Source organism: Anolis sagrei, chromosome 8 (assembly GCF_037176765.1).
Source record: "Anolis sagrei isolate rAnoSag1 chromosome 8, rAnoSag1.mat, whole genome shotgun sequence".
In the NCBI taxonomy this organism is placed as follows: Eukaryota; Metazoa; Chordata; class Lepidosauria; order Squamata; family Dactyloidae; genus Anolis; species Anolis sagrei.
The window spans coordinates 7,948,591-7,975,838 of NC_090028.1; the positions used below are offsets into that span (position 1 = coordinate 7,948,591).

General features: G+C 40.3%; 1 protein-coding gene across 1 annotated transcript in view; it reads left to right on the forward strand.

Annotated features, from left to right (window-relative positions):
* Window positions 1–27,248, forward strand: part of MBTPS1 (membrane bound transcription factor peptidase, site 1) — a 76,805-nt gene that overhangs the window by 21,277 nt on the left and 28,280 nt on the right. Inside the window, exons 7-17 of the mRNA XM_067471017.1 lie at window positions 77–193; window positions 2,760–2,827; window positions 5,532–5,634; window positions 7,280–7,431; window positions 8,700–8,861; window positions 11,066–11,210; window positions 13,213–13,401; window positions 18,142–18,314; window positions 21,354–21,469; window positions 24,296–24,452; window positions 26,958–27,082. Coding sequence (XP_067327118.1) covers window positions 77–193; window positions 2,760–2,827; window positions 5,532–5,634; window positions 7,280–7,431; window positions 8,700–8,861; window positions 11,066–11,210; window positions 13,213–13,401; window positions 18,142–18,314; window positions 21,354–21,469; window positions 24,296–24,452; window positions 26,958–27,082 — 1,507 coding nt within the window. The remainder of the gene's footprint in view (window positions 1–76; window positions 194–2,759; window positions 2,828–5,531; window positions 5,635–7,279; window positions 7,432–8,699; window positions 8,862–11,065; window positions 11,211–13,212; window positions 13,402–18,141; window positions 18,315–21,353; window positions 21,470–24,295; window positions 24,453–26,957; window positions 27,083–27,248) is intronic.

Below are 27,248 nucleotides of genomic sequence, written 5' to 3' on the forward strand. Positions count from 1 at the left end.
CGTTATGTGTATAGTTTTTTTTAATGTTTTCCTCCTTAAATATTAATCAGTATTAACATGATTCTGCCTCATATAGGTCTCATACACCTCTTGGTTTCTGGATGCCTTTAACTATGCCATTTTGAAGAAAATAGATGTATTAAACCTTAGTATTGGAGGGCCCGACTTCATGGACCATCCCTTTGTTGACAAGGTCAATATAATTATTTGTTGTATGTCAACCTGTTCAGTGTGTGATTGTGTCTGATGTTTCTGATGTTCATGATGGGAATGGGGATGTTGTTCCTGATGGTGGCCCGGGGCCTGTTGTCTTTGGGGACGAGGGTTCACTGGGTCCTGAGTTAAGTTCAGATGAGAGACCCGAGCTGTCTCAGGAAGACTCACAAGGCCACATTCTGGGGAAGGGCCCTTCACAGCTTTTCTCAGAGCAACTGTCTGAAGATGATTGATTTACTATATTTGTATACTGCTCTTCTCAGCCCTGGGGCGATTTGTCAGGTGCAGAAGCTAATGAGAGAGAAGATAATGAAAGCTTAGATACAAAGCAGAGTTTTAATAAACAGAGGCAGAGTCTTCAGAGACTGAGACGATCCGTTCATCTACAGCAAAAGAGAGATAACAAACATTTATCTGGTGGGAAGGTCAAGAGAAGTGCTTTCCTTTATAATGTTTCATGGGAGATAAATGCCTCAAGTCAGGTCAACGTTGGAATTTGATCTTGCTTCCAAATGCTCTTAGTTTCATGTACCAAGTTTTTGCCAAGTTTAAGATTTGTCTATGAGATTTTTCATGCTGTCTTGTTCCATGGATTCAAGTGCTAGTTTCATGGATTTTTATGTACTTATGTTTTCCCTTGAAGTTTATGGGCTATTTTAGTTTACTAAGCTGATGTGGTGTTTAAGGTCCTGCTTTGGTGTACGACATTATATTTGATAGATTACTTATCACAGGTGGTAAAGGTCTTCATACTAGTTGATTTTATGTTGATATGCTGCTTTGGGAACACAGCAGAAATACAATGCTGAACTTGATAGATCAGTACATCTCGCCTTGTATCTCTAAGGTTTTTGTAAATGTACTAGCGGTCCCCTGCCACGCGTTGCTGTGGCCCAGTCTGGTGATCTGGAAAATAAAGTAACAAGAAAGTGTTGGTTTCTAATATATGTAATGTCTTTATGCTTGTGGGTAAACAGTATTTCTTGCTGTTTCTTTGCCAGTGTTGATGTGGAGATTGCCTGTTTTGCCTACTCTGGAACATGCCACATATCATTGTCCTTCTTTAGGGGTCCCTTTCAAATCTTTGATACTGCATCTGTCATATACGTATATGTTTGTGTGTGAATGGCTGGATGGCCCTTTGTCAGGAGGGCTTTGATTATGTTTTCTTGCCCTGGTGAAGGGAGTTGGACTGGATGGCCTTAAGGCAGCATTTCTCAACCTGGGGTTTGGGACCCCTGGACGGTTGCAAGGGGGGTCAGAAGGGTCACCAAAGGCCACCAGAAAACACAATATTTTCTGTTGGTCATGAGGGTTCTGTGTGGGAAGTTAGCCCCAATTCTGTCGTTGGTGGGGTTCAGAATGCTCCTTGATTGTAGGTGAACTATAAATCCCAGTAACTACAACTCCCAAATGCCAAGGTCTATTTCCCCCAAACTCCATCTGTGTTTATATTTGGACATATTGAGTATTTGTGCCAAGTTTGGTCCAGATTCATCATTGTTTGAGTCCACAGTGCTCTCTAGATGTAGGTGAACTACTACTCCAAAACCCAAGGTCAATGCCCACCAAACCCTTCTAGTGTTTTCTGTTGGTCAGAGGAGTCCTGTGTGCCAAGGTTGGTTCAATTCCATCGTTGGTGGAGTTCGGAATGCTCTTTGATTATAGGTGATCTATAAATCCCAGCAACTACAACTCCCAAATGACAAAATCATAATTTTTGAGTGATGGTCACTCCTTGTGTAGTGAGACGTTTTGTTGCCAAATGTGGTGTGATTTCCTTCATTGGTTCTTTTGTTTTTAAGGTACTCATTATGCACAGAGCATTTATATACAGATAGATAGATAGATAGATAGATAGATAGATAGATAGATAGATGTGGGAGCCCCCTGTGGCACAGTGGGTTAAAGCACGGAGCTGCTGAGCTTGTTGATCGAAAGGTCGCAGGTTCGATTCCGGGGAGCGGCATGAGCTTCCGCTGTCAGCCCTAGCTTCTGCCAACCTAGCAGTTCAAAAACATACAAATGTGAGTAGATCAATAGGTACCGCTCCGGCAGGAAGGTAATGGTGCTTCATGCAGTCATGCCGGCCACATGACCTTGGAGGTGTCTACGGACAATGCTGGCTCTTCGGCTTAGAAATGGAGATGAGCACCACACCCCAGAGTCAGACATGACTGGACTTAATGTCAGGGGACTACCTTTACCTTTTTAGATAGATGTGTTGCCTTTTATATATTCAATGCATAATGCTTATGCAAAATCAGACCATTAAGACAATTACTTAAATTGTGCCTTTCCTTTTCATAAATCGTAGGGTTCTTTCTATTCACCTGCCTGTTTGAAGAAACTCTGAAAACTTAGATGAAAGCTAAAATATAATATTGCTATGTTTAGGTTATTTGGTTTGGAAAAAAGAAAAGTTACGGGGGGGGGGGGGGGTTATTATCAAAGTGTATAAAATGTGGAGAAAGAGGAGAAATACTCTTCTCTCCTACTAGTAGAACTAGAAATCATTCAGTAAAGCAGTTCTAATTTTCTAGGTGTGGGAACTGACAGCCAACAATGTGATCATGGTTTCTGCTATTGGGAACGACGGCCCTTTATATGGGTAAGTCCCTCTGTAACCTTCTGCTAATGATGTGCCCCTGCGGAGTAACTTCCATTGATTACATATTTTTTTCTTGTTCATAAATAATGTAAGAAGACCTCCTCCTCCCCTCAAATAACACTAATGGTGGCAAGAGTGCCTTCCCTCTAAGTAAATTGGTACTTTGACTTCTCTTCAGGAATATTGATCCTTCAGATGTGAGCTTAAACTGCAGCATGGATAATTATTAATTAATTAAACTGTTCAACGGAGAAAAAGTTTCGGGCCTGAAAATAGCTGTTCTTTTATGATTTTGGGGTGCTGAAAACGAAAATGACATTTAAAAATGTATATTGGCTCTAGTTTTTATGATATAAGCAATCACGTGATCACGTACGGTTGAAAAAATGCACTTTGCGACTTACACTATGGAAGATTCTAGAATACTCTAGAAAGTTTGATTAGTGCCGTGTGCAAAAGCCAGAAAGCCCTGTCTAAGGCCAGACTTTTGAATGGTGAGGGTCAGTCAGTTGAAGACTGAGACAGTATCGTTAAACATCGTTTTACATTGTTCTTTCTATTGTAGTTATGCCTCGCACGTGTGTAAATAAAGCACTATGGAAAAAAGATATCAAGGCAAATGGACTCCGTCAATGCTGTCAGACTCCTGCTGGAGCATTGGAAGAGGGAATCCTTTCCTTGAATACAAAAGAAAAGTCAAGAGAAGCAAACAGGATAGAAACTAAAGTCATGATTAAAGCGACATTTAAACTTTCAGACTTTTCAACTGCATTGTTGTTGTTCATTCGTTCAGTCGTCTCCGACTCTTCGTGACCTCATGGACCAGCCCACGCCAGAGCTCCCTGTCGGCCGTCACCACCCCCAGCTCCTTCAAGGTCAGTCCAGTCACTTCAAGGATCCCATCCATCCATCTTGCCCTTGGTCGGCCCCTCTTCCTTTTGCCTTCCACTTTCCCCAGCATCATTCCCTTCTCTAGGCTTTGCTGTCTCCTCATGATGTGGCCAAAGGACTTCAACTTTGTCTCTAGTCTCCTTCCCTCCAATGAGCAGTCAGGCTTTATTTCCTGGAGGATGGACTGGTTGGATCTTCTCTCAGTCCAAGGCACTCTCAGCACTTTCCTCCAACACCACCGCTCAAAAGCATCTCTCTTCCTTCGCTCAGCCTTCCCTAAGGTCCAGCTCTCACATCCATAGGTGACTACAGGGAAGACCATGGCTTTGACTAGGCAATGGATCTTGGTTGCCAGTCTGATGTCTCTACTCTTTACTATTTTATTGAGACTGGACCTTGCTCTCCTCCCAAGAAGGAAGCGTCTCCTGATTTCCTGGCCACAGTCTGCATCTGCAGTCATCTTTGTGCCTAGAAATACAAAGTCTGTCACGGCCTCCACATTTTCTCCCTCTATTTCCCAGTTGTCAATCATTCTTGTTGCCATAATCTTGGTTTTTTTGACGTTTAGCTGCAACCCAGCTTTTGTGCTTTCTTCTTTCACCTTGATTAGAAGGCTCCTCAGCTCCTCCTCGCTTTCGGCCATCAGGGTGGTGTCATCTGCATATCTGAGGTTGTTAATGTTTCTTCCAGCAATTTTCACCCCAGCTTGGCATTCATCCAGCCCCGCACATCCTCGCATGATGTGTTCTGCATACACGTTAAAAAGGTTGGGTGAGAGGATGCAGCCTTGCCGTACGCCTTTCCCAATCTTGAACCAGTCTGTTGTTCCGTGGTCAGTTCTGACTGTTGCTACGTGGTCCTTGTACAGATTCCTCAGGAGAGAGGGAAGGGGGCTTGGGATGCCCATCCCACCAAGAACTTGCCACAATTTATTATGATCCACACAGTCAAAGGCTTTAGAACAGTCAATGAAGCAGAAATAGATGTTTTTCTGAACCTCCCGGCCTTTCTCCATTATCTAGCGGATATTGGCAATCTGGTCTCTCGTTCCTCTGCCTTTTCTAAACCCAGCTTGAACATCTGGCAACTCTCGCTCCATGTATTGCTGGAGTCTTCCTTGCAGGATCTTGAGCATTCCCTTCCTGGCATGAGAAATAAGGACCACTGTACGGAAGTTTGAGCAGTCTTTCACATTTCCCTTTTTTGGTATGGGGATATAAGTTGATTTTTTCCAGTCTGATGGCCATTCTTGTGTTTTCCATATTTGCTGCAACTGCATTAGGCCTACTAATATAGTTTCTTGCTGCACAAACAATAGACTAATTAAATAAATAGTTCTCATGTATAAACTATCGGCAATATAATTTGACTAAAATTTTGTAAATATTCACGGTTTATATACATGCAGTAAGGTTAGGCGCATTATCATAATATTAACGAATTACCTATTGTGGAGAAAATGGAAATAGCTGTTGCATAAAAACCAGAGCCAATTAACACATTTAATTATTATATTTGAATTCAGCATGTTAAATTTATTAAGAAACGGCACATTTCGTTTCCGTAACTGAGAAAAACTGAAAATTTGTAGAACAGTGAATTGGAAATGTTTGCCAAAAGAATTAGTTATCTTGCTTTAGCTGTGTGCGCGCCTCCTATCTCATCTCACATCACAATCTTAAGGGTTAAAGAAAAAGGTTAGGATGGGGTGGGGGTGAGGGTGAGAATTTTGAATGTTGTCCTCATCTCCTTGCAGAAGTACAGACAGAGATATGATAAATAAATAAACAGCAAATATAACTACTTATTTCAGCACACTCAATAATCCTGCTGACCAAATGGATGTGATTGGTGTGGGCGGCATTGACTTTGAGGATAACATTGCCCGGTTCTCATCAAGGGGAATGACCACCTGGGTAAGCATTTCCACAAAACCGTTTTTTTTTTTTTTTTTTGCACCAAGCTACTGTGTAGGTCAGAAGTGATACGTACAACACAATAGCTCACTTGTACACATAAAGAAAAATAAATCAGTTCAGCCAATAATGTGACTGGTGACACTTATTATACAGTTCCAAATCATAGCATTCACTAAATAATATTATATGCGTTTGGTACAGTCACTCAAAAAAGTATCAACACTGTATGTTCTTGTGTTGCATTGAACTTAAATCCGTAGTCCACGACCGGTTTTGGCCTCACTCCAGGCCTTCCTCTGGTGGACTAAAATTATATATATACGAGCCGTCCCCTGCCACGCGTTGCTGTGGCCCACATGGGGGTTCTGTGTGGGAGGTTTGGCCCAATTCTGTCGTTTGTGGGGTTCAGAATGCTCTTTGATTGTAGGTGAACTATAAATCCCAGCAACTACAACTCCCAAATGACAAAATCCTATTTTCCCCAAACTCCACCAGTGTTCACATTTGGGCATATTGAGTATTCGTGGAGAGTTTGACCCAGATCCATAATTATTTGAGTTCATAGTGTTCTCTGGATGTAGCTGAACTACAACTCCAAAACCAAACGACAGTGCCCACCAAACCCTTCCAGTATTTTCTGTTGGTCATGGGAAAACTGTGTGCCCAGTTTGTTTCAATTCTATCGTTGGTGGAGTTTAGAATGCTCTTTGATTATAGGTGAACTATAAATCCCAGCAACTACAACTCCCAAATGACAAAATCATTTTTTTTTTGAGTGAAAGACATACATTGGGTTGTTAGGTGTCTTGTGTCCAAATTTGGTGTCAATTCGTCCAGTGGTTTGTCCAAAACCAAAGGACACTGCCCACCAAACCCTTCCAGTGTTTCTCAACCTGGGGTCGGGACTCCTGGGGGGGTTACGAGGGGGTGTCGGAGGGGTCGCCAAAGACCATCAGGATACACAGTATTTTCTGCTGGTTATGGGAGTTCTGTGTGGGAGGTCTTGCCCAATTGTATCATTGGTGGGGTTCAGAATGCTCTCTGATTGTAGGTGAACTATAAATCCCAGCAACTACAACTCCCAAATGTCAAGGTCTATTTTCCCCAAACTCCACCAGTGTTCCCATTTGGACATATTGAGTATTCTTGCCAAGTTTACTCCAGATCTATCATTGTTTGAGTCCACAGTGCTTTCTGGAGATAGGTGAACTACAACTCCCAAGCTCAAGGCCAATGCTCACCTAACCCTTTCATTATTTTGTGCTGGTCATGGGAGTTCTGTGTGCCAAGTATGGGTCAATTCCATTGTAGGAGGAGTTCAGAATGCCGTTTGATTGTAGGTGAACTATAAATCCCAGCAACTACAACTCCCAAGGTCCAGAGAATGAAAATACATCCTGCCTATCAGATATTTACATGACGATTCATAACAGTAGCAAAATTCCAGTTATGAAGTCGCAACGAAAATAATTTTAGTGTTGGGGGGTCAACACAACATGAGGAACTGTATGAAGGGGTCGCGGCGTTAGGAAGGTTGAGAACCACTATTAGAGCATTTTGAGTTAAGAGCTTGGTTACAGAATTAAGCTCTTAACTCAAGATATCACTGTAGCTGACTTTCCTGCATGGTTTTCTCCTCAAGGAACTGCCGGGAGGTTATGGCAGAGTTAAGCCGGACATCGTGACCTATGGCTCTGGAGTGAGAGGTTCTGGCATGAAAGGCGGGTGCCGTTCACTCTCTGGTACCAGCGTGGCCTCCCCTGTGGTGGCCGGGGCGGTCACGCTTCTGGTGAGGTAAGGAATCGGTGAAAATTTTTCCTTGTATAGTGATATACATAAGCCAAGCCTGTGAAATATGATCGGAGTTGGGAGTCCAACAACATTGGGAGGATCTTATCTCCCTTTTGCCTGGATTATTTATTTATTTACAACATTTATATGCCGCCCTTCTCACCCCAAAGGGGACTCAGAGCGGCTTACAAGATATATATACATACAATATATTATATTATTAGCATAGTACAATATCAGTATTAAATATTACTATATTGTACTATACCATTTTATTGTAATATTGTTAGTAATATTACATGTAATATAAATATATAATTATATCATATTATTATTAGTATTATATTGTATTACATTATAATATTATAAATATTATATGTATATACAATATATGATATGATATATTATATTCCCTGGCACGCGTTGCTGTGGCCTACATGGACGTTCCGTGTGGGAGGTTTGGCCCAATTCTATCGTTGGTGGGGTCCAGAATGCTCTTTGATTGTAGGTGAACTATAAATCCCAGCGACTACAACTCCCAAATGACAAGATCCTATTTTCCCCAAACTCCACCAGTGTTCACATTTGGGCATATTGAGTATTCGTGGAGATATTGGTCCAGATCCATCATTGTTTGAGTCCACAGTGATCTCGGGATGTCAGTGAACTACAACTCCAAAACCAAAGGACACTGCCCACTAAACCCTTCCAGTATTTTCCGTTGGTCATGGGAAAACTGTGTGCCAAATTTGTTTCAATTCCATCATTTGTGGTGTTCAGAATGCTCTTTGATTGTAGGTGAACTATAAATCCCAGCAACTTCAACTCCCAAATGGCAAAATCATTTTTTTTTTAGTGAAGGACATACATTGGGTTGTTATGTGTCTTGTGTCCAAATTTGGTGTCAATTTGTCCAGTGGTTTTTGAGTTCTGTTAATCCCACAAACGAACATTACATTTTTTTATATAGATATTATATTATATTATATTATGTTATATTATATTATATTATATTATTGTATTGTATTGTATTGTATTGTATTGTATTGTATTATATGGTCTTACTTATAATAATTTACACATTTTTAACAAGCTTTTGAGACAGGCGTATTCGCTTCCTTCTTTTCTCTTCCTCTTGTTGTTTCGACAAGTGTGGTCAAAGATTTGGAGCAGCTGCTGTTTATCTTGTTTTTTCCAGAAATAAAATCAATTATTTAAACCAGACAATGATTTTACTGTGATCGTAATACTATAATGGTTGTCATTTTTAGCACAGTTCAGAAGCGTGAAATGGTGAACCCGGCTAGCATGAAACAAGCCCTGATTGCCTCGGCCCGCCGGCTTCCGGGAGTCAACATGTTTGAGCAAGGCCATGGCAAACTGGATCTTCTCAGAGCCTATCAGATTCTCAACAGTTACAAACCACAGGCCAGGTGAGGCTTTTTCAAAAACAAACTCGGAATAAGCCCTTGCGTTGAGATGTCTTTCGTTCAAGAAGGCATCTGTGGTAACAATAAAGGAAATCGGCTTTCTGCTTTTTCCAGTTCTGGTTTAGTTCGTAATTAAAAAGGGTGTTGCTAGGATCTAAAGCAGAGACATCTGAAAGCTTTGAGAATGAAAACACAAAATGACATCTTTGGTTGTTAACACGAGAAGATAGTGGGAAGGACCTATTATATTTTTTATTATTCAGCACATCAAATCATAGAATCATAGAATCAAAGAGTTGGAAGAGTCCTCATGGGCTATCCAGTCCAACCCCATTCTGCCAAGAAGCAGGAATATTGCATTCAAATCACCCCTGACAGATGGCCATCCAGCCTCTGTTTAAAAGCTTCCAAAGAAGGAGCCTCCACCACACTCCGCGGCAGAGAGTTCCACTGCTGAACGGCTGTCACAGTCAGGAAGTTCTTCCTCGTGTTCAGATGGAATCTCCTCTCTTGTAGTTTGAAGCCATTGTTCCGCGTCCTAGTCTCCAAGGAAGCATTTTGATATCTTGACAATGATAAATGTTTGGAAAAACACTAAAAGCAAATTATTTTTTAAATTAGATTGTATAAGTAGAGTATGGAGGACTCTATAAGGGGAGTACTAAACATAATATTTTTTTTAAAAAAGATATAATGTCTAGCAAATGCTCCCACCCTTCCTCCAGATTCTCTTCCCTTTAAATTTCCTTCTACCGTATATACTCGAGTATCGGCCAACCTGTATATAAGCCGAGGCACCTAATTTTACCACAAAAAACTGGGAAAACGTATTGACTCAAGTTTAAGCCAAGGGTTGGAAATGCAGCAGCTACTGGTAAATTTCAAAATAAAAATAGATACCAACAAAATTACATGTGTAGGTTAAACATTTTTTGAATATTTACATAAAACTGTAATTTAAGATAAGACTGTCCAGTGCTGATTAAACCATTATTCTAACCTTCTTCAATGTAAATGTGCTTACGTATCCTTACAATAATAACAAAGAGAGTAAAATAATAAATATAATAATAATAATATTAATAGTAATAGAGTAAAATAATGTAAATGCAACAATAACAATAAATAGAGTAAAATAATAAATGCAAAAAATAATATTAGAGGAAAATAATGTAAATGTAATAATAATAGAGTAAATAATAAATATAATAACAATAATAAACAGTAAAATAATAAATGTAATAATACTAATAAATAGAGTAAAATAGTGTAAGTGTAATAACAACAATAATAGAGTAAAATTATAAATGTAATAATAATAGAGTTAAAATAACAAATGTAATTATAATAGAGTAAAATAATGAAATGTAATAAAATAATGTAATAATGTAATGTAATAATGTAATAAAATAGTAAAATAATGAATGTAATAAAAATAATAAAATAATAAAAATAAAAATAATAAAAAATTATACAGTAAAATAATGTAAATGTAATAATAATAGAGTAAAATAACAAATGTAATAATAATAGAGTAAAATAATGAATGTAATAAAATAATAAAAAATTATAGAGTAAGATAATGTAAATGTAATAATAATAGAGTAAAATAATAATTTTACTATTTTAAATTGTAAGTCGCTCGGAGCACTTTGGTGGAGAGCGACTAATTAAGAAATAAAGTGATGATGATGATAATAGAGCAAAATAATAAATAACTTTGACTCCACTATAAGCTGAGGGGAGTTTTTTCAGCCTTAAAAAAGAGTTGAAAAACACGGCTTATACTCAAATATGTATGGTAACTTGACTCCAGTGTCGCATCTCAATTTGGCTGAACAATTGTTGGGGCCAATTGCTGATGTTAATAGCTACCAAATCCTCTGCTTCTGTTGAGTTTGGTTATCATATTTGGATTTGATCTTTCCCTTGACATTTAATATTCTTCATGTTAACTCTTCCCATTACTTTATAGATATACAATAGCACTAGTTTAAAACTTAGCCATTTGTTTACTCATTTTAACATGCTAAATTAACATATAATCTGCCTGGTTGTATTTTATGTTGTTTTGACATCTAAGACATTTCGTTTGAGGCCCCACGTGCATTCATATTATTCCTAGGAAGACAATCATTCCTTTGTGTATGTTTTGCCTGCCCTAATCTTTTAATGGCTGCATGTTCCTATTTTTCCTGATTGTTTAGTTTGAGTCCAAGCTACATCGACTTGACGGAATGCCCTTACATGTGGCCTTACTGCTCCCAGCCTATTTACTATGGAGGCATGCCAACCATTGTGAACGTTACTATCCTTAATGGAATGGGAGTCACCGGAAGAATTGTGGATAAGGTACGCTTTGAAAGGTTGAGCAATTGAAGGCTATCCGTTGTGTTTTCCAATCTCAAGTATATTAATGGACTAGATTTTTTTTAAAGGGGTGTGCTTGCCAAACTTTTCTTCCATCCTGTCGTCCTGCCCTCTAAATAAATAAGGATATAGAAAACAACAGTGAATGGAGCAGAAAGATATGCATCAGAGCAGATCAAGGCTTCCCAGCAATGAGAATTGAGTGATGCAGCAGCACAAACCCAATTAGAAATGCATTGCAAAGGTGCTGCAGATCTTTTCTGTCTTTATTTTTATCCTGTCTTTATTATTTATTTATTTAAAACCTTTGTATTCTGCCCTTCTCACCCCGAAGGGGACTCAGGGCGGAGCACAGCATATACACAGCAAACATTCAATGTTGGGGCACAGATTCACATACAATACATAAACATTAAAAACAATTATCAAAATATTAAAATACACTATTTAAAACCATTCTAGTCTTCCGCGCCAAATCTCATTGGCCTGGTCATCTTTCCTATTGCTGCTTTATTGCCCTGTCCCGAAAGCTTGGTCCCACAGCCAAGTTTTTACCATCCTTCTAAAGGACAGGAGGGAGGGGGCCGACCTGATCTCACCAGGAAGGGAGTTCCATAGCTGGGGAGAAATCACCGAGAAGGCCCTGTCTCTCGTCCCCACCATTCGTGCCTGTGACAATGGCGGGACGGAAAGCAGGGTCTCCCCAGAGGATCTTAATAGCGGTACATAGCGGGAGATGCATTTGGACAGGTACTTTGGGCCGAGGCCTTTTAGGGCTTTATAGGCCAAAGCCAGCACTTTGAATTGTGCCCGGTAGCAAACTGGCAGCCAGTGGAGCTGGCGTAACATGGGAGTTGTATGCTCCCTGTATGCCACCCCAGTTATTAACCTGGCTGCCTCTCGTTGGATTATTTGAAGCTTCCGAGCAGTCTTCAAAGGCAACCCCATGTAGAGTGCGTTGCAGTAGTCTATCCTAGATGTAACGAGAGCGTGGACCACCGTGGCCAAGTCTGGCGCACAAGTTTTAATTGTGCGAACGCTCCCCTGGCCACCACTGCAACCTGGGATTCCAGGCTCAGTGATGAATCCAGGAGAACTCCCAAGCTGTGAACCTGGGCCTTCAAGGGGAGTGTGACCCCATCCAGCACAGGTTGTGACCCTATACCCTGTTTGGCCTTGCGACTGACCAGGAGGACCTCTGTCTTGTCTGGATTCAACTTCAATTTGCTAGCCCTCATCCAGACCGTTACAGCAGCCAGGGACCGGTTCAGTACTTGGACATCCTCCTTAGCCTCTGGTGGAAATGAGTGATAGAGTTGGATGTCATCTGCGTACAGATGGCATCGAACTCCAAAACTCCGGATGATCTCTTCCCATAAGGACTCAAGCCGACTCATATTTGATCCTCAGAAGGGAAAATCAAATAATGCTGGTCCTCTGTCCTCTGTAAAAAAAAAACAAAAAAAAAAACCAATCAGGCACATTTAAGAGATGTTCCTTTGAGAGAAAAGAATTGTGTTTCCACAGAAGATACGAGGGGCATTCATTAAAGATTTCCCCTGACCCACTTCTATTTATCACAGGATGCAGAAATTGCGCATGTGTAATGATATAAATCTCTATAGGTTATGTGCCAATTTACATTCACACCTAGCTCCAGCAGACAAGAGTTCTTTGTCCCACCCTGGTCATTCCACAAATATATAAGCCCTTTTCCCTAGTTTTCCCTCACTACCTTTGAGGATGCCTGCCATAGATGCAGGCAAAACATCAGGAGAGAATGTCTCTAGAACATGGCCATATAGCCTGAAAAAACCTACAACAACCCGGACTGAATATTATTTCTACTTTAAGTGGTATACACAAAAAATGGGTAGACGGTGCCACTGCAATTTCCACTGTCCCCCTGTTTCTAGCCCTGCTCTCCGTTTTAAATATTTGCCCATTAGTGAACTAACCTGAGTTCTGTTTTTGTTCTGCACAGCCTGAATGGCAGCCATATTTGCCCCAGAACGGAGATTACATCGAGGTGGCTTTCTCTTACTCCTCGGTCCTGTGGCCCTGGTCGGGATACCTTGCCATTTCCATCTCCGTTGCAAAGAAAGCGGCTTCTTGGGAAGGCATTGCGCATGGACACGTCATGATCACCATCTCCTCTCCATCAGAAAATGAGGTGAGTTTACCTCTTTTCCCCCCACTGCTCAATAAAACCTTCAGTCGATGGTGTTTTTTGGGCACAGCTCTAATGTGGGCCATGCTGCCTTTGGAAGTCAAGCCTTTATGATTTGTGCACGGCAAGATATTTATTTATTTAGTGTCAAAAGCATTGCATCAATAAGTATAAAACTGATAAAAATAGCAGGAGCACAAGCGGTTAAATAATTTTTGACTAAAACAGGCAACAGCGACCACATTATTTTTATTTTTATTTTATTTCGAACACTTTTACCCCACCCTTCTCAACCCCTAGGGCAGCGTTTCTCAACCTGGGGGTCGGGACCCCTGGAGGGGTCACGCGGAGGTGTCAGAGGGGTCGCCAAAGACACAGTATGTTCTGTTAGTCATGGGGGTTCTGTGTGGGAAGTTTGGCCCAATTCTAACCTTGGTGGGGTTCAGAATGCTCTTTGATTGTAGGTGAACTATAAATCCCAGTAACTACAACTCCCAATGTCAAGGTCTATTTTCCCCAAACTCCAGCAGAGTATACATTTGGGCATATTGATTTTCATGTCAAATTTGGTCTAGATTCATTACTGTTTGAGTCCATAGTGCTCTCGGGATGTAGGTGAACTACCACTCCAAAACTCCAGTGCGCATCACACCCTTCCAGTATTTTATGTTGGTAATGGGAATTCTGTGTGCCAAGTTTGGTTCAATTCCATCATTGGTGGAGTTTGAAATGCTCTTTGATTATAGGTGAACTATAAATGCCAGTAACTACAACTCCCAATGTCAAGGTCTATTTTCCCCAAACTCCAGCAGAGTTCACATTTGGGCATATTGATTTTCATGTCAAGATTCATTATTGTTTGAGTCCACAGTGCTCTCGGGATGTAGGTGAACTACAACTCCAAAACTCCAGTGCGCATCACACCCTTCCAGTATTTTCTGTTAGTAGTGGGAATTCTGTGTGCCAAGTTTGGTTCAATTCCATCATTGGTGGAGTTTGAAATGCTCTCTGATTGTAGGTGAACTATAAATCCCAGCAACGACAACTCCCAAATGACAAAATCAATCCTCCACCCAACGCCAGCAGTGTTCAAATTTCGGTGTATCGGATATTTGTGCCAAATTTGGTCCAGTGAATGAAAATACATCCTGCATTTCAGATATTTATATTATGCTTCATAGCTGGAGCAAAATTACAGTTGTGAAGTTGTCATGAAAATAATTTGCTGGTTCGGGGTCACCACAACATGAGGAACTATGTTAAGGGGTCGTGGCATTAGGAAGGTTGAGAACCACTGCCCTAGAGGAACTCAGGGCGGCTTCCAATTGGCAATAGTTCAATGTCGCATATAAAATACAAACAGCAATTTTAACAGTTAAAAACACAAACATTAAGACATAAAAATTAAAACAGTATACTTACAGTCCATTAAGCTATTGCCAGTCTGGTGGCTGTTTATCTAGCCATATACTATTGAGTACTCCGTTTAACTTATCCAAATCCATTTCCAAGCCATAGCAATTGTCCCTTAACCTAATTGCCCGAAGGCCTGGTCCCACATCCATGTTTTGACCTTCTTTCTAAAGGTGAAGAGGGATGATGATGACCTTATTTCCCCGGGAAGTGAATTCCACAGGCGGGGGGCCACCACCGAGAAGGCCCTGTCCCTCGTCCCAGCCAAACATGTTTGAGACAAAGGCAGGGCCGAGAGCAGGGCCTCCCTAGAAAATCTTAAACTCTGAGGTGGGACATAGAAGGAGATACGTTCGGACAGGTACGCTGGACCAAAACTGTATAGGGTTTTATAGGTCAAAACCAGCAGTTTGAATTGTGCTCAGAATTGGATTGGCAGCTGACACAACAGGGGGGTGGTATGCTCCCTGTATGACACTCCGGTAAGTAACCTAGCTGCTGCCCGTTGGACCATTTTCAGTTTCTGAACATTGTCTGTAGCTTTAAACAATTCTTCCTCTGTGCATGAGGCAGGGCATTGTGGACAAGCATACAGATACGAAGCTGTTTGTTCTGCTCCACAGTTGCACAAGGTGGAGGATTCTTCTAGGTCAGCATTTCTGAACCTGGGGATCAGGACCCCTGGGGGGGGGGCGCAAGGGGGGTAGCAGAGGGGTCACCAAAGACCATCGGAAAACACTGTATTTTCTGTTGGTCATGGGAGTTCTGCGTGGGAAGTTTGGCCAAATTCTATTGTTGGTGAGGTTTAGAATACTCTTTCATTGTAGATGACCTATAAATCCCGGAGCCTGGTGGTGCAGTGGGTTAAAGCCCTGTGCTGGCAGACTGAAGACCGACAGGTCGCAGGTTCGAATCCGGGGAGAGGTGGATGAGCTCCCTCTATCAGCTCTAGCTCCTCATGTGGGGACATGAGAGAAGCCTCCCACAAGGATGATAAAACATCAAAAATCATCCAGGCGTCCCCTGGGCAATGTCCTTGCAGACGGCCAATTCTCTCACAACAGGATGCTCCTGACACGACAAAAAAACAAAAAACAAAACCACTATAAATCCCAACAACTACACCTCTCCCCGGATTCGAATTCCCAAATGTCAAGGGCTATTTTCCCCAAACTCCACCAGTGTTCACGTTTGGGCATATTGAGTATCCATGCCAAGTATGGTCCAGATCCATCATTGTTTGAGTCCACAGTGCTCACTAGATGTAGGTGAACTACAACTCCAAAACTCAAGGTCAATGCCCACCAAACCCTTCCAGTATTTTCTCTTGCTCATGGGAGTTCTGTGTGCCTAGTCTGGCTGAATTCCTTCATTGGTGGAGTTCAGAATGCTCTTTGATTGTAGGCGAACTATAAATCCCAGCAACTACAACTCCCAGATGACAAAATCAACCCTCCCCCCAACCCCACCAGTATTCAGATTTGGGCATATTGTGTATTTGTGCTGAATTTGGTCCAGTGAATAAAAATACATCCTGCAGATCAGATATTGACATTACAATTCCTAACAGTAGCAAAATTACATTTACGAAGTAACAACGAAAATAATTTTATGGTTGGGGGTCACCATAATATGAGTAACTGTATTAAGGGGTCGCAGCATTAGGAAGGTTGAGAAACACTGTTCTAGGTAGTGCCATTTTGCCAGGTTGTCTTTTGATCTGCCCACTCCACTTCTGATTTTTGTTCCTGGGTTATCATTGTCATTGCCAGTTTTTATAATACAATTGGTTGTATTATAAAAACTTGAAAAAAGTTTATTAAACTGCCCAAACCTTGATTTTGCGGGAGGGACATCTTGCAGCACATTTCGCTAGTTTTTCAATAAATCTCATCGAATCTCAACTAAGCAACAAAATAAAGTTTCTGGAGCAGAACAACTACTTTCAAAATAAGTACAATGCTGCACAATTAAACAGAAAATAATATTTTCAAACGAGGAATAATAATAATAAATGTTACCTAGTGTTATCAACATAGTCTTGGGCAAAATACTCCGGAGTTTTGGAGTTGGGTGCCATCTCTATGCAGATGACACACAACTCTACTACTCTTTTCCACCTAATTCCAAGGAGGCCCCTCGGGTGCTGGACGAGTGCCTGGCCCTGTGTCTATCTGGATGAGGACGAACAAGCTGAAGATCAATCCCGACAAGACAGAGGTCCTCCTGGTTGATCGCAAACCAGGTGGCAACCTGTGTTGGACGGGGTTACACTCCCCCTGAAACCACAGGTCCGCAGTTTGGGAGTCCTCCTGGATTCATCGCTCACGCTTGAGGCTCAGGCGTCGGCGGTGACCGGGGGGGCTTTTGCACAACTGAGACTTGTGCGCCAGCTGCGCCCGTACCTCGCGAAGGCTGATCTGGCTGGGGTGGTCCATGCTTTAGTCACCTCTAGACTGGACTACTGCAATGCGCTCTACGTAGGGCTGCCCTTAAAAACGGCTCGGAAATTCCAACTGGTCCAACGGGCAGCAGCCAGGATGCTAACGGGGGCCCCTTACAGAGAGAGGTCAACCCTCCTGTTCAAGGAGCTCCACTGGCTGCCATTTATCTTCCGAGCCCAATTTAAGGTGCAGGTGCTTACCTACAAAGCCCTGAACGGTTTGGGACCATCCTACCTACGAGACCGCATCACAGTCTACGAACCCACACGCTCGCTCCGGTCATCAGGAGAGGCCCTGCTTGTGATCCCACCCGCCTCACAGGCGCGTTTGGTGGGGACGCGGGACAGGGCTTTCTCTGTGGTGGCCCCCCGCCTCTGGAATGCCCTCCCGAAAGATCTCAGACAGGCCCCCACCTTGGCGGTCTTTAGAAAAAACCTGAAAACCTGGCTATTCCAACGTGCCTTCTCAGATTAGGAATCCCCACTACCAAAGCCAGAAGCACTTTAGTAGAGCCAAGATCACTCTCAACGCACACCGCACTTATACTTTAATCTTATATCCCTCCGACACTTTTTTCAGCACTTTTAACCCTGTACCCCACCTCAGCCGGCTCAGTTTTTAATAACGTCCTGTTGTATTGTTATTGCTATTGTTTTTCTGCTTTAACTGTTTTATTTTGCTATGTATTGTATTGTTGTATTGTGTTGTGCTGGGCTTCGGCCTGTTGTAAGCCGCATCGAATCCCTTGGGAGATGCTAGCGGGGTACAAATAAAGTTTAATAATAATAATAATAATAATAATAATAATAATAATAATAATAATGGGTTCTCTTTGGGGGAAAAAATCCCAATAGACTTAATTTTTTGTTTCCTTTTTTTTTCTCAGTCAAAAGCTGGCGTTGAACAGACTTCCACCGTGAAACTCCCCATCAAAGTGAAGGTGATCCCGACTCCCCCTCGCAGCAAGCGCGTCCTGTGGGATCAATATCACAATCTCCGCTACCCACCGGGATATTTCCCGAGGGATAATTTAAGGATGAAGAATGACCCCTTAGACTGGTGGGTTTATTTCTAAGAAATGAATAGCGACAAATTATGCGTAATTGGCAAAATAGAAAGTACAGTACGACCCCTGCACCACCTGCAGGAAATGCTTTCCAGGACTTTGTGTTGATATGTGAAGCCATGGGAAATATTTATTATTTTATTAAACAGGCTGCCATAGAGTCATGCTGGAGTAGGAGGACACTTTTTCTAGACATCTCTTGAGTTGTCTATTGTGATTCAATGGTCCATTTAATGGATGGCTTTCACAGTATTCAACCTTATTTCTCTCACAGTTAGCAGCAACTTCTCGTTGCACATGGGGCGGGGGGGGGGGGGCGGTCAATGCCAGCTAGCTTATCATTTATTTTTTTATTTACTAGCTGATCCATCATTGTTTGAGTCCACAGTGCTCTCTGGATGTAGGTGAACTGTGATTCCCAAACTCAAGGTCAATGCCCACCAAACCCTTCCAGTGTGTTCTGTTGGTCATGGAAGTCCTGTATGCTATGTTTGGTTGAATTCCATCATTGGTGGAGTTCAGAATACTCTTTGATTGTAGGTGAACTATAAATCCCAGCAACTACAACTCCCAAATGTCAAGGTCTATTTCCCTTAAACTCCATGTTCATATTTGGGCATATGGAATATTCATGCCAAGTTTGGTCCAGATCCATCATTGTTTGAGTCCACAGTGCTGTCTGGATGTGGGTGAACTATAATTCCCAAACTCAAGGTCAATGTCCACCAAACCTTTCCAGTTTTTTCTGTTGGTCATGGGAGCCCTGTGTGCTAGGTTTGGCCCAATTCCATCATTGGTGGAGTTCAGAATGCTCTTTGATTGTAGGTAAACTATAAATCCCAGCAATGACAATTCCCAAATGACAAAATCAATTTTTTTGAGTGGAGGACATAAATTGGACTGTTAGGTGTCTTGTGTCCAAATTTGGCGTCAATTCCCCCAGTGGTTTTTGAGTTCTGATGGTAGCATGAACTACATTACATTTTTATTTATATAGATTTATTTGGCCAGCCATATGACCATTTTAAAATGCAACAGACCTAAAGAAAAGAGCACATTTCCTGAAAGAAGGAAAATAATAATAATAATAATAATAACAACAACATTTTATTTATTTGAGCAGTCATATGATCATTTCAAAATACAACAGACCTCAAGAAAAGAGCACATTTCCTGAAATAAGAACCAGGAAAATAATAATAATAATAATAATAATAATAATAATAATAATAGTAATAGTAATGATAACAACAACATTTTATTTATTTGAGCAGTCATATGATCATTTCAAAATACAACAGACCTTAAGAAAAGAGCACATTTCCTGAAAGAAGAACCAGGAAAATAATAATGATAATAATAATAATAATAATAATATCATTTTATTTATTTGAGCAGTCATATGACCATTTCAAAATGCAACAGACCTCAAGAAAAGAGCACATTTCCTGAAAGAAGAACCAGGATAATAATAATAATAATAATAATAATAATAATAATAATAATAATAATAATAATATCATTTTATTTATTTGAGCAGTCATATGATCATTTCAAAATACAACAGACCTCAAGAAAAGAGCACATTTCCTGAAGGAAAAACCAGGATAATAATAACAACAACAACAACAACAACAACATTTTATTTATTTGAGCAGTCATATGATCATTTCAAAATACATCAGACCTCAAGAAAAGAGCACATTTCCTGAAATAAGAACCAGGAAAATAATAATAATAATAATAATAGTAATAGTAATAGTAATAGTAATGATAACAACAACATTTTATTTATTTGAGCAGTCATGTGATCATTTCAAAATACAACAGACCGCAAGAAAAGAGCACATTTCCTGAAATAAGAACCAGGAAAATAATAATAATAATAACAACAACAACAACAACAACAATAAAAACAACTTATTTGAGCAATCATATTACCAGTATTAAAAAAACTCTAAAATTACAATAGCAAAACAGCAGAGAGGAAACAACCAGGCACATCTTAACACCTCTCAACAAAACATTCCCCCAGGCTCAACCAGGCCTTCAAATGCTAATGAAGGTGGTCAGTTGAAACATTCCCACCCAGCTCCAGCAGAAAAGAGCTCTTTGCCCCACCCAGTCATTCCACAGATATATAAACCCATTTTCCTAATTTCAACAGACCTCACTACCTCTGAGGATGCTTGCCATAGATGCAGGCGAAACGTCAGGAGAAAATGTCTCTAGAACATGGCCATATATGCCCCGAAAAAACCCACAAGAACCTAGTCATATTATCATTTCAAAATACAGCAGGCCTCAAGAAAAGAGCACATTTCCTGAAATAAGAACCAGGATATTTGTGCCAAATGTGATCCAGTGAATGAAAACACATCCTGCATATCAGATAGTTACATGACGATTCATAACAGAAGCAAAATTAGTTATGAAGTAGCAACAAAAATAATGCTATGGTTGGGGGTCACCACAACATGAGGAACTGTATTAAGGGATCACGGCATTAGGAAGCTTGAGAAACACTGGTCTAGATAATATGCAAAGTATTCACTTGAGTAATAAACATGTTTTCGTAGTTCCTGACTTTCCACAAGCATTTAATGTGCGTGTTTTGTTTTGGAATTAATTGGTCATGGAGGCAAACATGGGTTGAGTTTGCAAATCTAATTGCTGACATATGAGTATAGAAACCCTGCTGTGAGATGGCAATCTAGTTAAGGCAAGGGAATTCTCATTTGATGTTTTCCTTGATCTATGTTGTCACAAATAATGCACTTGAAAGGCTCTGTAGGCCTTGCCTCTTCTTATTTTTTGGCAGTTTATAAGCCAGGGATAACATTTCTGTATTGACACTGCACTGTAGTTGTATTTGCATATAGATAGCACAATTGCATCTCTTTTCCTCCCAGTGTTGGTGGGCTTACATGGGATGCGTGTGATAGGATTAGTCTGGAATCATTCCCAGAGCATATTTCGTATATTAATTGAAAGCAATCTGATAGAAACATAAATTCTATATTTCCTCTTAGGAATGGTGATCACATTCACACCAACTTCAGGGATATGTACCAACACCTGAGAAGCATGGGGTATTTTGTTGAAGTCCTGGGTTCACCGTTTACCTGTTTCGACGCTAGTCAGTATGGTAAGTAATTGGAAACCTCCTTGTCTTGACTCAGCTCAAAGTACATCTTCATTGTTTTGGGCTGCAAAGCTTAGAAGACTTGAGAAATGTCAAAATAGACTCTGATTTTGATTGAGTTCATCTGTAGGAACCAATACCTTCCTACAAGGTGTGGCTGATGGGTGTTGCAGTTCAGCTTTTCATTTGGATCACTGAAGTTTGCCCACTGTTGTTGTGTGGAATTGAAGTGAATACACACAGTTGTGAAATACGTAGGCTTCAAATATCTCATATTAATTCCTGCTTTCAAATCCACCTTTCATTTGTTTTGGACATGAAAGTATATCAGGGAATTATTTTGTATTAGCTGTACCAACCATGCATTGCTGTGGCCAACCTTCCCTCCCTTTTCCCTCCTTCGCTCCCTCCTTCGCTCCTTCCTTCCTTCCTTCCTTCCTTCCTTCCTTCCTTCCTTCCTTCCTTCCTTCCTTCCTTCCTTCCCTCCCTCCCTCCCTCCCTCCCTCCCTCCCTCCCTCCCTCCCTCCCTTTTCTTCTTTCCTTCTCCCTTCCTTCTCGACCTCTTTCCCTCCTCCCTTTTCCTTCCCTTGCTCTCCTTTCTTCCTTCTCTGCCTCTTTCCTTCCTTCCTTCACTTTTTGCTTCCATCCTTCCGTCTTTCCTTCCCTCCCTCTTTCTCTCCTTTCTTCCTTCTCTACCGCTTTCCCTCCTTCCTTTGCTCCCTCTTTCCTTCCTTTCATTTTTCTTTCCTTCTCTACCTCTTCCTTTCCTTCCCTTTTTTTCTTTTCCTCTTTCTCTTTCCTTCTCTACCTCTTTCTTTCCTTCCTTTGCTTTTTGCTTCCATCCTTCCTTCTGACTTTCCTTCCCTCCCTCTTTCTCCCTTTCTTTCTCTTTTTTCCTTTGCTCCCTCTTTCCCTCCTTTCCTTTTTTCTTTCCTTCTCTCCTTCCTTCTTTCTCTACCCCTTTCTTTCCATCCCTTTTCTTTTCCTCTTTCTCTTCTTCCTTCTTTACCTCTTTCCTTCCTTCCTTCGCTCTTTGCTTCCATGCTTCTTTCTTTCTTTCTTTCTTTCTTTCTTTTTCTTTCCTTCATTCTTTCTCCCCTTCCTTCCCTTCCTCTTTCTGCCTTTCTTTCTCTTTTTTCCTTTGCTCCCTCTTTCCCTCCTTTCCTTTTTTCTTTGCTCCCTCTTTCCCTCCTGTCCTTTTTTCTTTCCTTTTCTTTTCCTCTTTCTATCCTTTCTTCCTTCTTTACTTCTTTCCTTCCTTCCTTCGCTCTTTGCTTCCATGCTTCCATGCTTCTTTCTTTCTTTCTTTCTTTTTCTTTCTTTCCTTCATTCTTTCTTCCTTCTCTCCCTCTTTCTCCCTTTCTCTTTTTCCTTTGCTCCCTCTTTCCCCCCTTTCCTTTTTTCTTTCCTTTTCTTTTCCTCTTTCTATCCTTTCTTCCTTCTTTACCTCTTTCCTTCCTTCCTTCGCTCTTTGCTTCCATGCTTCTTTCTTTCTTTCTTTCTTTCTTTTTCTTTCTTTCCTTCATTCTTTCTCCCTCTTCCATCCCTCCCTCTTTCTCCCTTTCTTTCTCTTTTTCCTTTGCTCCCTCTTTCCCCCTTTCCTTTTTTCTTTCCTTCTCTCCTTCCTTCTTTCTTTACCCTTTCTTTCCATCCCTTTTCTTTCCCTCTTTCACGCCTTTCTTCCTTTTTTACCTCTTTCCTTCCTTCCCTCTCTCTTTGCTTCCATTCTTCATTCATTCATTCACTCATTCATTCATTCTTTCTTTTCTTTCTTTCCTTCTTCTTTCTTTCTCCCCTTTCTTTCCTCCCTCTTCCATTTTTTTCCTGTATTGTCATTTAGCTTTTCCTTATTTAGCTTTTGCGGGTTTAAAGTCCTTTCCACTGTTTTTTTTTTTTTGGGGGGGGGGGGTTCTGAGTGATGGTCACACACTAAGTGAAGGTGACACACAGGGCTCCCATGACCAACAGAAAACACTAGAAGGGTTTGGTGGGCATTTACCTTGAGTTTGGGAGTTGTAGTTCACCTACATCCAGAGAGCACTGTGGACTCAAACAATGATGGATCTGGACCAAACTTGGCACAAGCACTCAATATGCCCAAATATGAACACAGATGGAGTTTGGGGGAAATAGACCTTGACATTTGGGAGTTCTAGTCACTGGGATTCACGGTTCACCTACAATCAAAGAGCATTCTGAACCTCACAAACGACAGAATCGGGGCAAACTTTCCACACAGAACCCCCATGACCAACAGAAAATACTTAAGGTCATCCAATCCAACTCCCTTCATGATGGCAAGAAAACGTAATCAAAGTCCTCCTGACAAAGAGCCATCCAGCCATAGATAGATAGATAGAGATAGATAGATAGATAGAGATAGATAGATAGATATAGATATAGATAGATATGATTCACACACACACACACAGATTTAGTATCATAGATTTGAAAGGGACCCCTAAAGAAGGACGATTATATGTCGCATGTTCCAGAGCAGGCAAACCAGACAATCTCCACATCAACACTGACATAGAAACAACAAGGAATACTGTTTACCCACAAGCAGAAAGTAATTATATATATTAGAAACCATTACTTTATTTTCCAGATCACCAGACTGGGCCACAGCAACGCATGGCAGGGGATGGCTAGTAAAAGAATATATGGTCAAATGGGCCAGAAACATTGGAAAACCGATAAATTTAAGGGAATGGGACCAAATATGGAAAGTGAAATTAAAATACACATAGGCAACTTTACTGAAAGAGAGAACTGGTACAAGATGTGCTTGAGGATTCTGAATGCCTTTCCCTCATTTATACACAGGGACCCTGCTAATGGTGGACAGCGAAGAAGAGTATTTTCCCGAAGAGATCACGAAACTGAGGAGGGATGTGGACAATGGCCTGTCTCTCATAGTATTCAGCGATTGGTACAACACTTCGGTGATGAGGAAAGTCAAATTTTACGATGAAAACACAAGGTATGGAGTTTGGGAAGCCGTGCAAGCTGTTTGCATTTTGGAGACAATTTATTTTCTGGCAATTTTGGGACTAGTAAACCAAGCAGAACACTAAAGGAATGAATCCCTATAGTGCTATCTACATTTCTGAGAAGGAATGCACCTCTAATTGGCTTTGATGAATCAATTTAAAAAGCACTGTGACTATAATCAATGCCTCCAGGCAGTTTTAAAAATATTAATTATTGTATAATTCATATCAATTTGCAAAAACCGAAGATGGGAAGTTGTCTTCAAGAAGAGGCATTTTTTTTCCTGTGCAAAAGCAGGGTGAATATTTCTTCTAAAATGATGGTCTTGTTCAGACTGTGAGAGCCGTTCAGCAGTGGAACTCTCTGCCCCGGAGTGTGGTGGAGGCTCCTTCTTTGGAAGCTTTTAAGCAGAGGCTGGATGGCCATTTGTCAGGGGTGATTTGAATGCAATATTCCTGCTTCTTAGCAGGGGGTTGGACTGGATGGCCCATGAGGTCTCTTCCAACTCTTTGATTCTATGATTCTATGATTCTATGATTCTATGATTCTAGATGTGGCCACAGACCAACAAATTACATTAATCCCACAAACAAACATTGCATTTATTTATATATATATATATATATATATATATATATATATATATATATAAGCTGTCCCCTGCTACGCGTTGCTGTGGCCCAGTCTGGTGATCTGGAAAATAAAGTAATGAGAAAGTGTTGGTTTCTAATATATGTAATTCCTTTCTGCTTGTGAGTAAACAGCATTTCTTGTTGTTTCTTTGTCAGTGTTGATGTGGAGAGTGCCTGGTTTGCCTACTCTGGAATATGCAACATATCATAGTCCTTCTTTAAGGGTCTTTTTCAAATCTATGATACTATATCTCTCTCTCTGTGTGATAATCATATCTATCTATCTATCTATCTATCTATCTATATTTATGACTGGATGGCTCTCTGTCAGGAGAGCTCTGATTACATTTTCTTGCCCTGGTGAAGAGAGTTGGACTGGGTGGCTTTAAGTATTTTCTGTTGGTCATGGGGGTTCTGTGTGGGAAGTTTGCCCCATTTCTGTCGTTTGTGGGTTTCAGAATGCTCTTTAATTGTAGTGAACTATAAATCCCAGTAACTACAAATCCCAAATGTCAAGGTTTATTTCCTCCAAACTCCATCTGTGTTCATATTTAGGTATATGGAATATTTGTGTCAAGTTTGGTCCAGATCCATCGTTGTTTGTGTCCACAGTGCTCTCTGGATGTAGGTGAACTACAACTCCCAAACTCAAAGTCAATGCCCACCAAACCCTTCCAGTTTTTTCAGTTGGTCATGGGAGCCCTGTGTGCTAAGTTTGGCCCAATTCCATCATTGGTGGAGTTCAGAATGCTCTTTGATTGTAGGTAAACTATAAATCCCAGCAACGACAATTCCCAAATGACAAAATCAATTTTTTTGAGTGGAGGACATAAATTGGACTGTTAGGTGACTTGTGTCCAAATTTCGTGTCAATTCCCCCAGTGGTTTTTGAGTTCTGATGGTAGCACGAACTAACATTACATTTTTATTTATATAGATTTGTGCATATGTGTATATATTTGTACACATATGCACAAATATATTCACACACATATACGCATACACACACAAAACACATATACACAGACTGGGCCGCAGCAACATGTGGCAGAGGATGTCTAGTCATGAATCTGAATGTGATGTTCTTGATAGTGGCTGAGGGCTTGGGTAACAACGGAAAAATTTGTTTCTAAACTCGTTTCGTTTTTAGGGGGTCCATTGCGTTTTGTTTTTTTAAAAGAATTCCGAATTTTTTCTTTAAAAAATTTCGAAATTTACGAAATTTTATAAATTTCGAATTGATTCGTTAATGGCGGACGCGATTGCGCAATATGCTAAAAAAATCTCCAAATGGGACAGGGGGAACTTCTGAAGCTTCCCTCTCCCTCTGTTGTTGACTGTTGGTGTGATAAAACAAACAACAACTATATTATATTATTATATATTATTATATTATTATAATATTATTAGATTATATATTATTATATTATATTATATTATATTATATATATTATATTATATTATATATTATTATTATATTATTATATTATATTATTGTATATTATATTATTATAATATATTGTATTATATATTATATATTATTATATTATATTATATTATATTATATTACGAAAATAATTACGAAATAATTACGAAAATTGGAAAAATTGTTTCGATTCTTAATTACTCCTCACACTATTCCTGCATGGCTCAATATCGGATCGTAAGCTAATTTAAATACGAATTAATAACGAATTACGAAATTAACGAACGAAACCGCCCAAGCCTAAGTGGCTCTCTTGGCCATGGATATTGAGTGATGGAATGAATCTGATTTGGCATGAGAAAAATTGTGGGCTTTTCAGGACTAGAAAGTGGTGATGTGTTATGGATTCTCCCCTTTATTTCTCCTTTTTTTACAGGCAATGGTGGATGCCTGATACCGGGGGAGCCAATATTCCGGCCTTGAACGATCTTCTCTCCGTCTGGGGCATGGCTTTCAGTGATGGGCTTTACGAAGGGGATTTTACCATGGCGAGCCATGAAAGTAAGTAAAAAGAAGGCTTTGTGTTTATTTCACAACAATGGCTGATCATGTGGTTAAGAATTCATTTTGGAATGATAACATTTTGCCAAATTGAAGATGGGAAATTTATTTATTTTATTTATTTCCTAAAAAAGAAATATAAAAAAACAAAAAAAAATTAAAATTA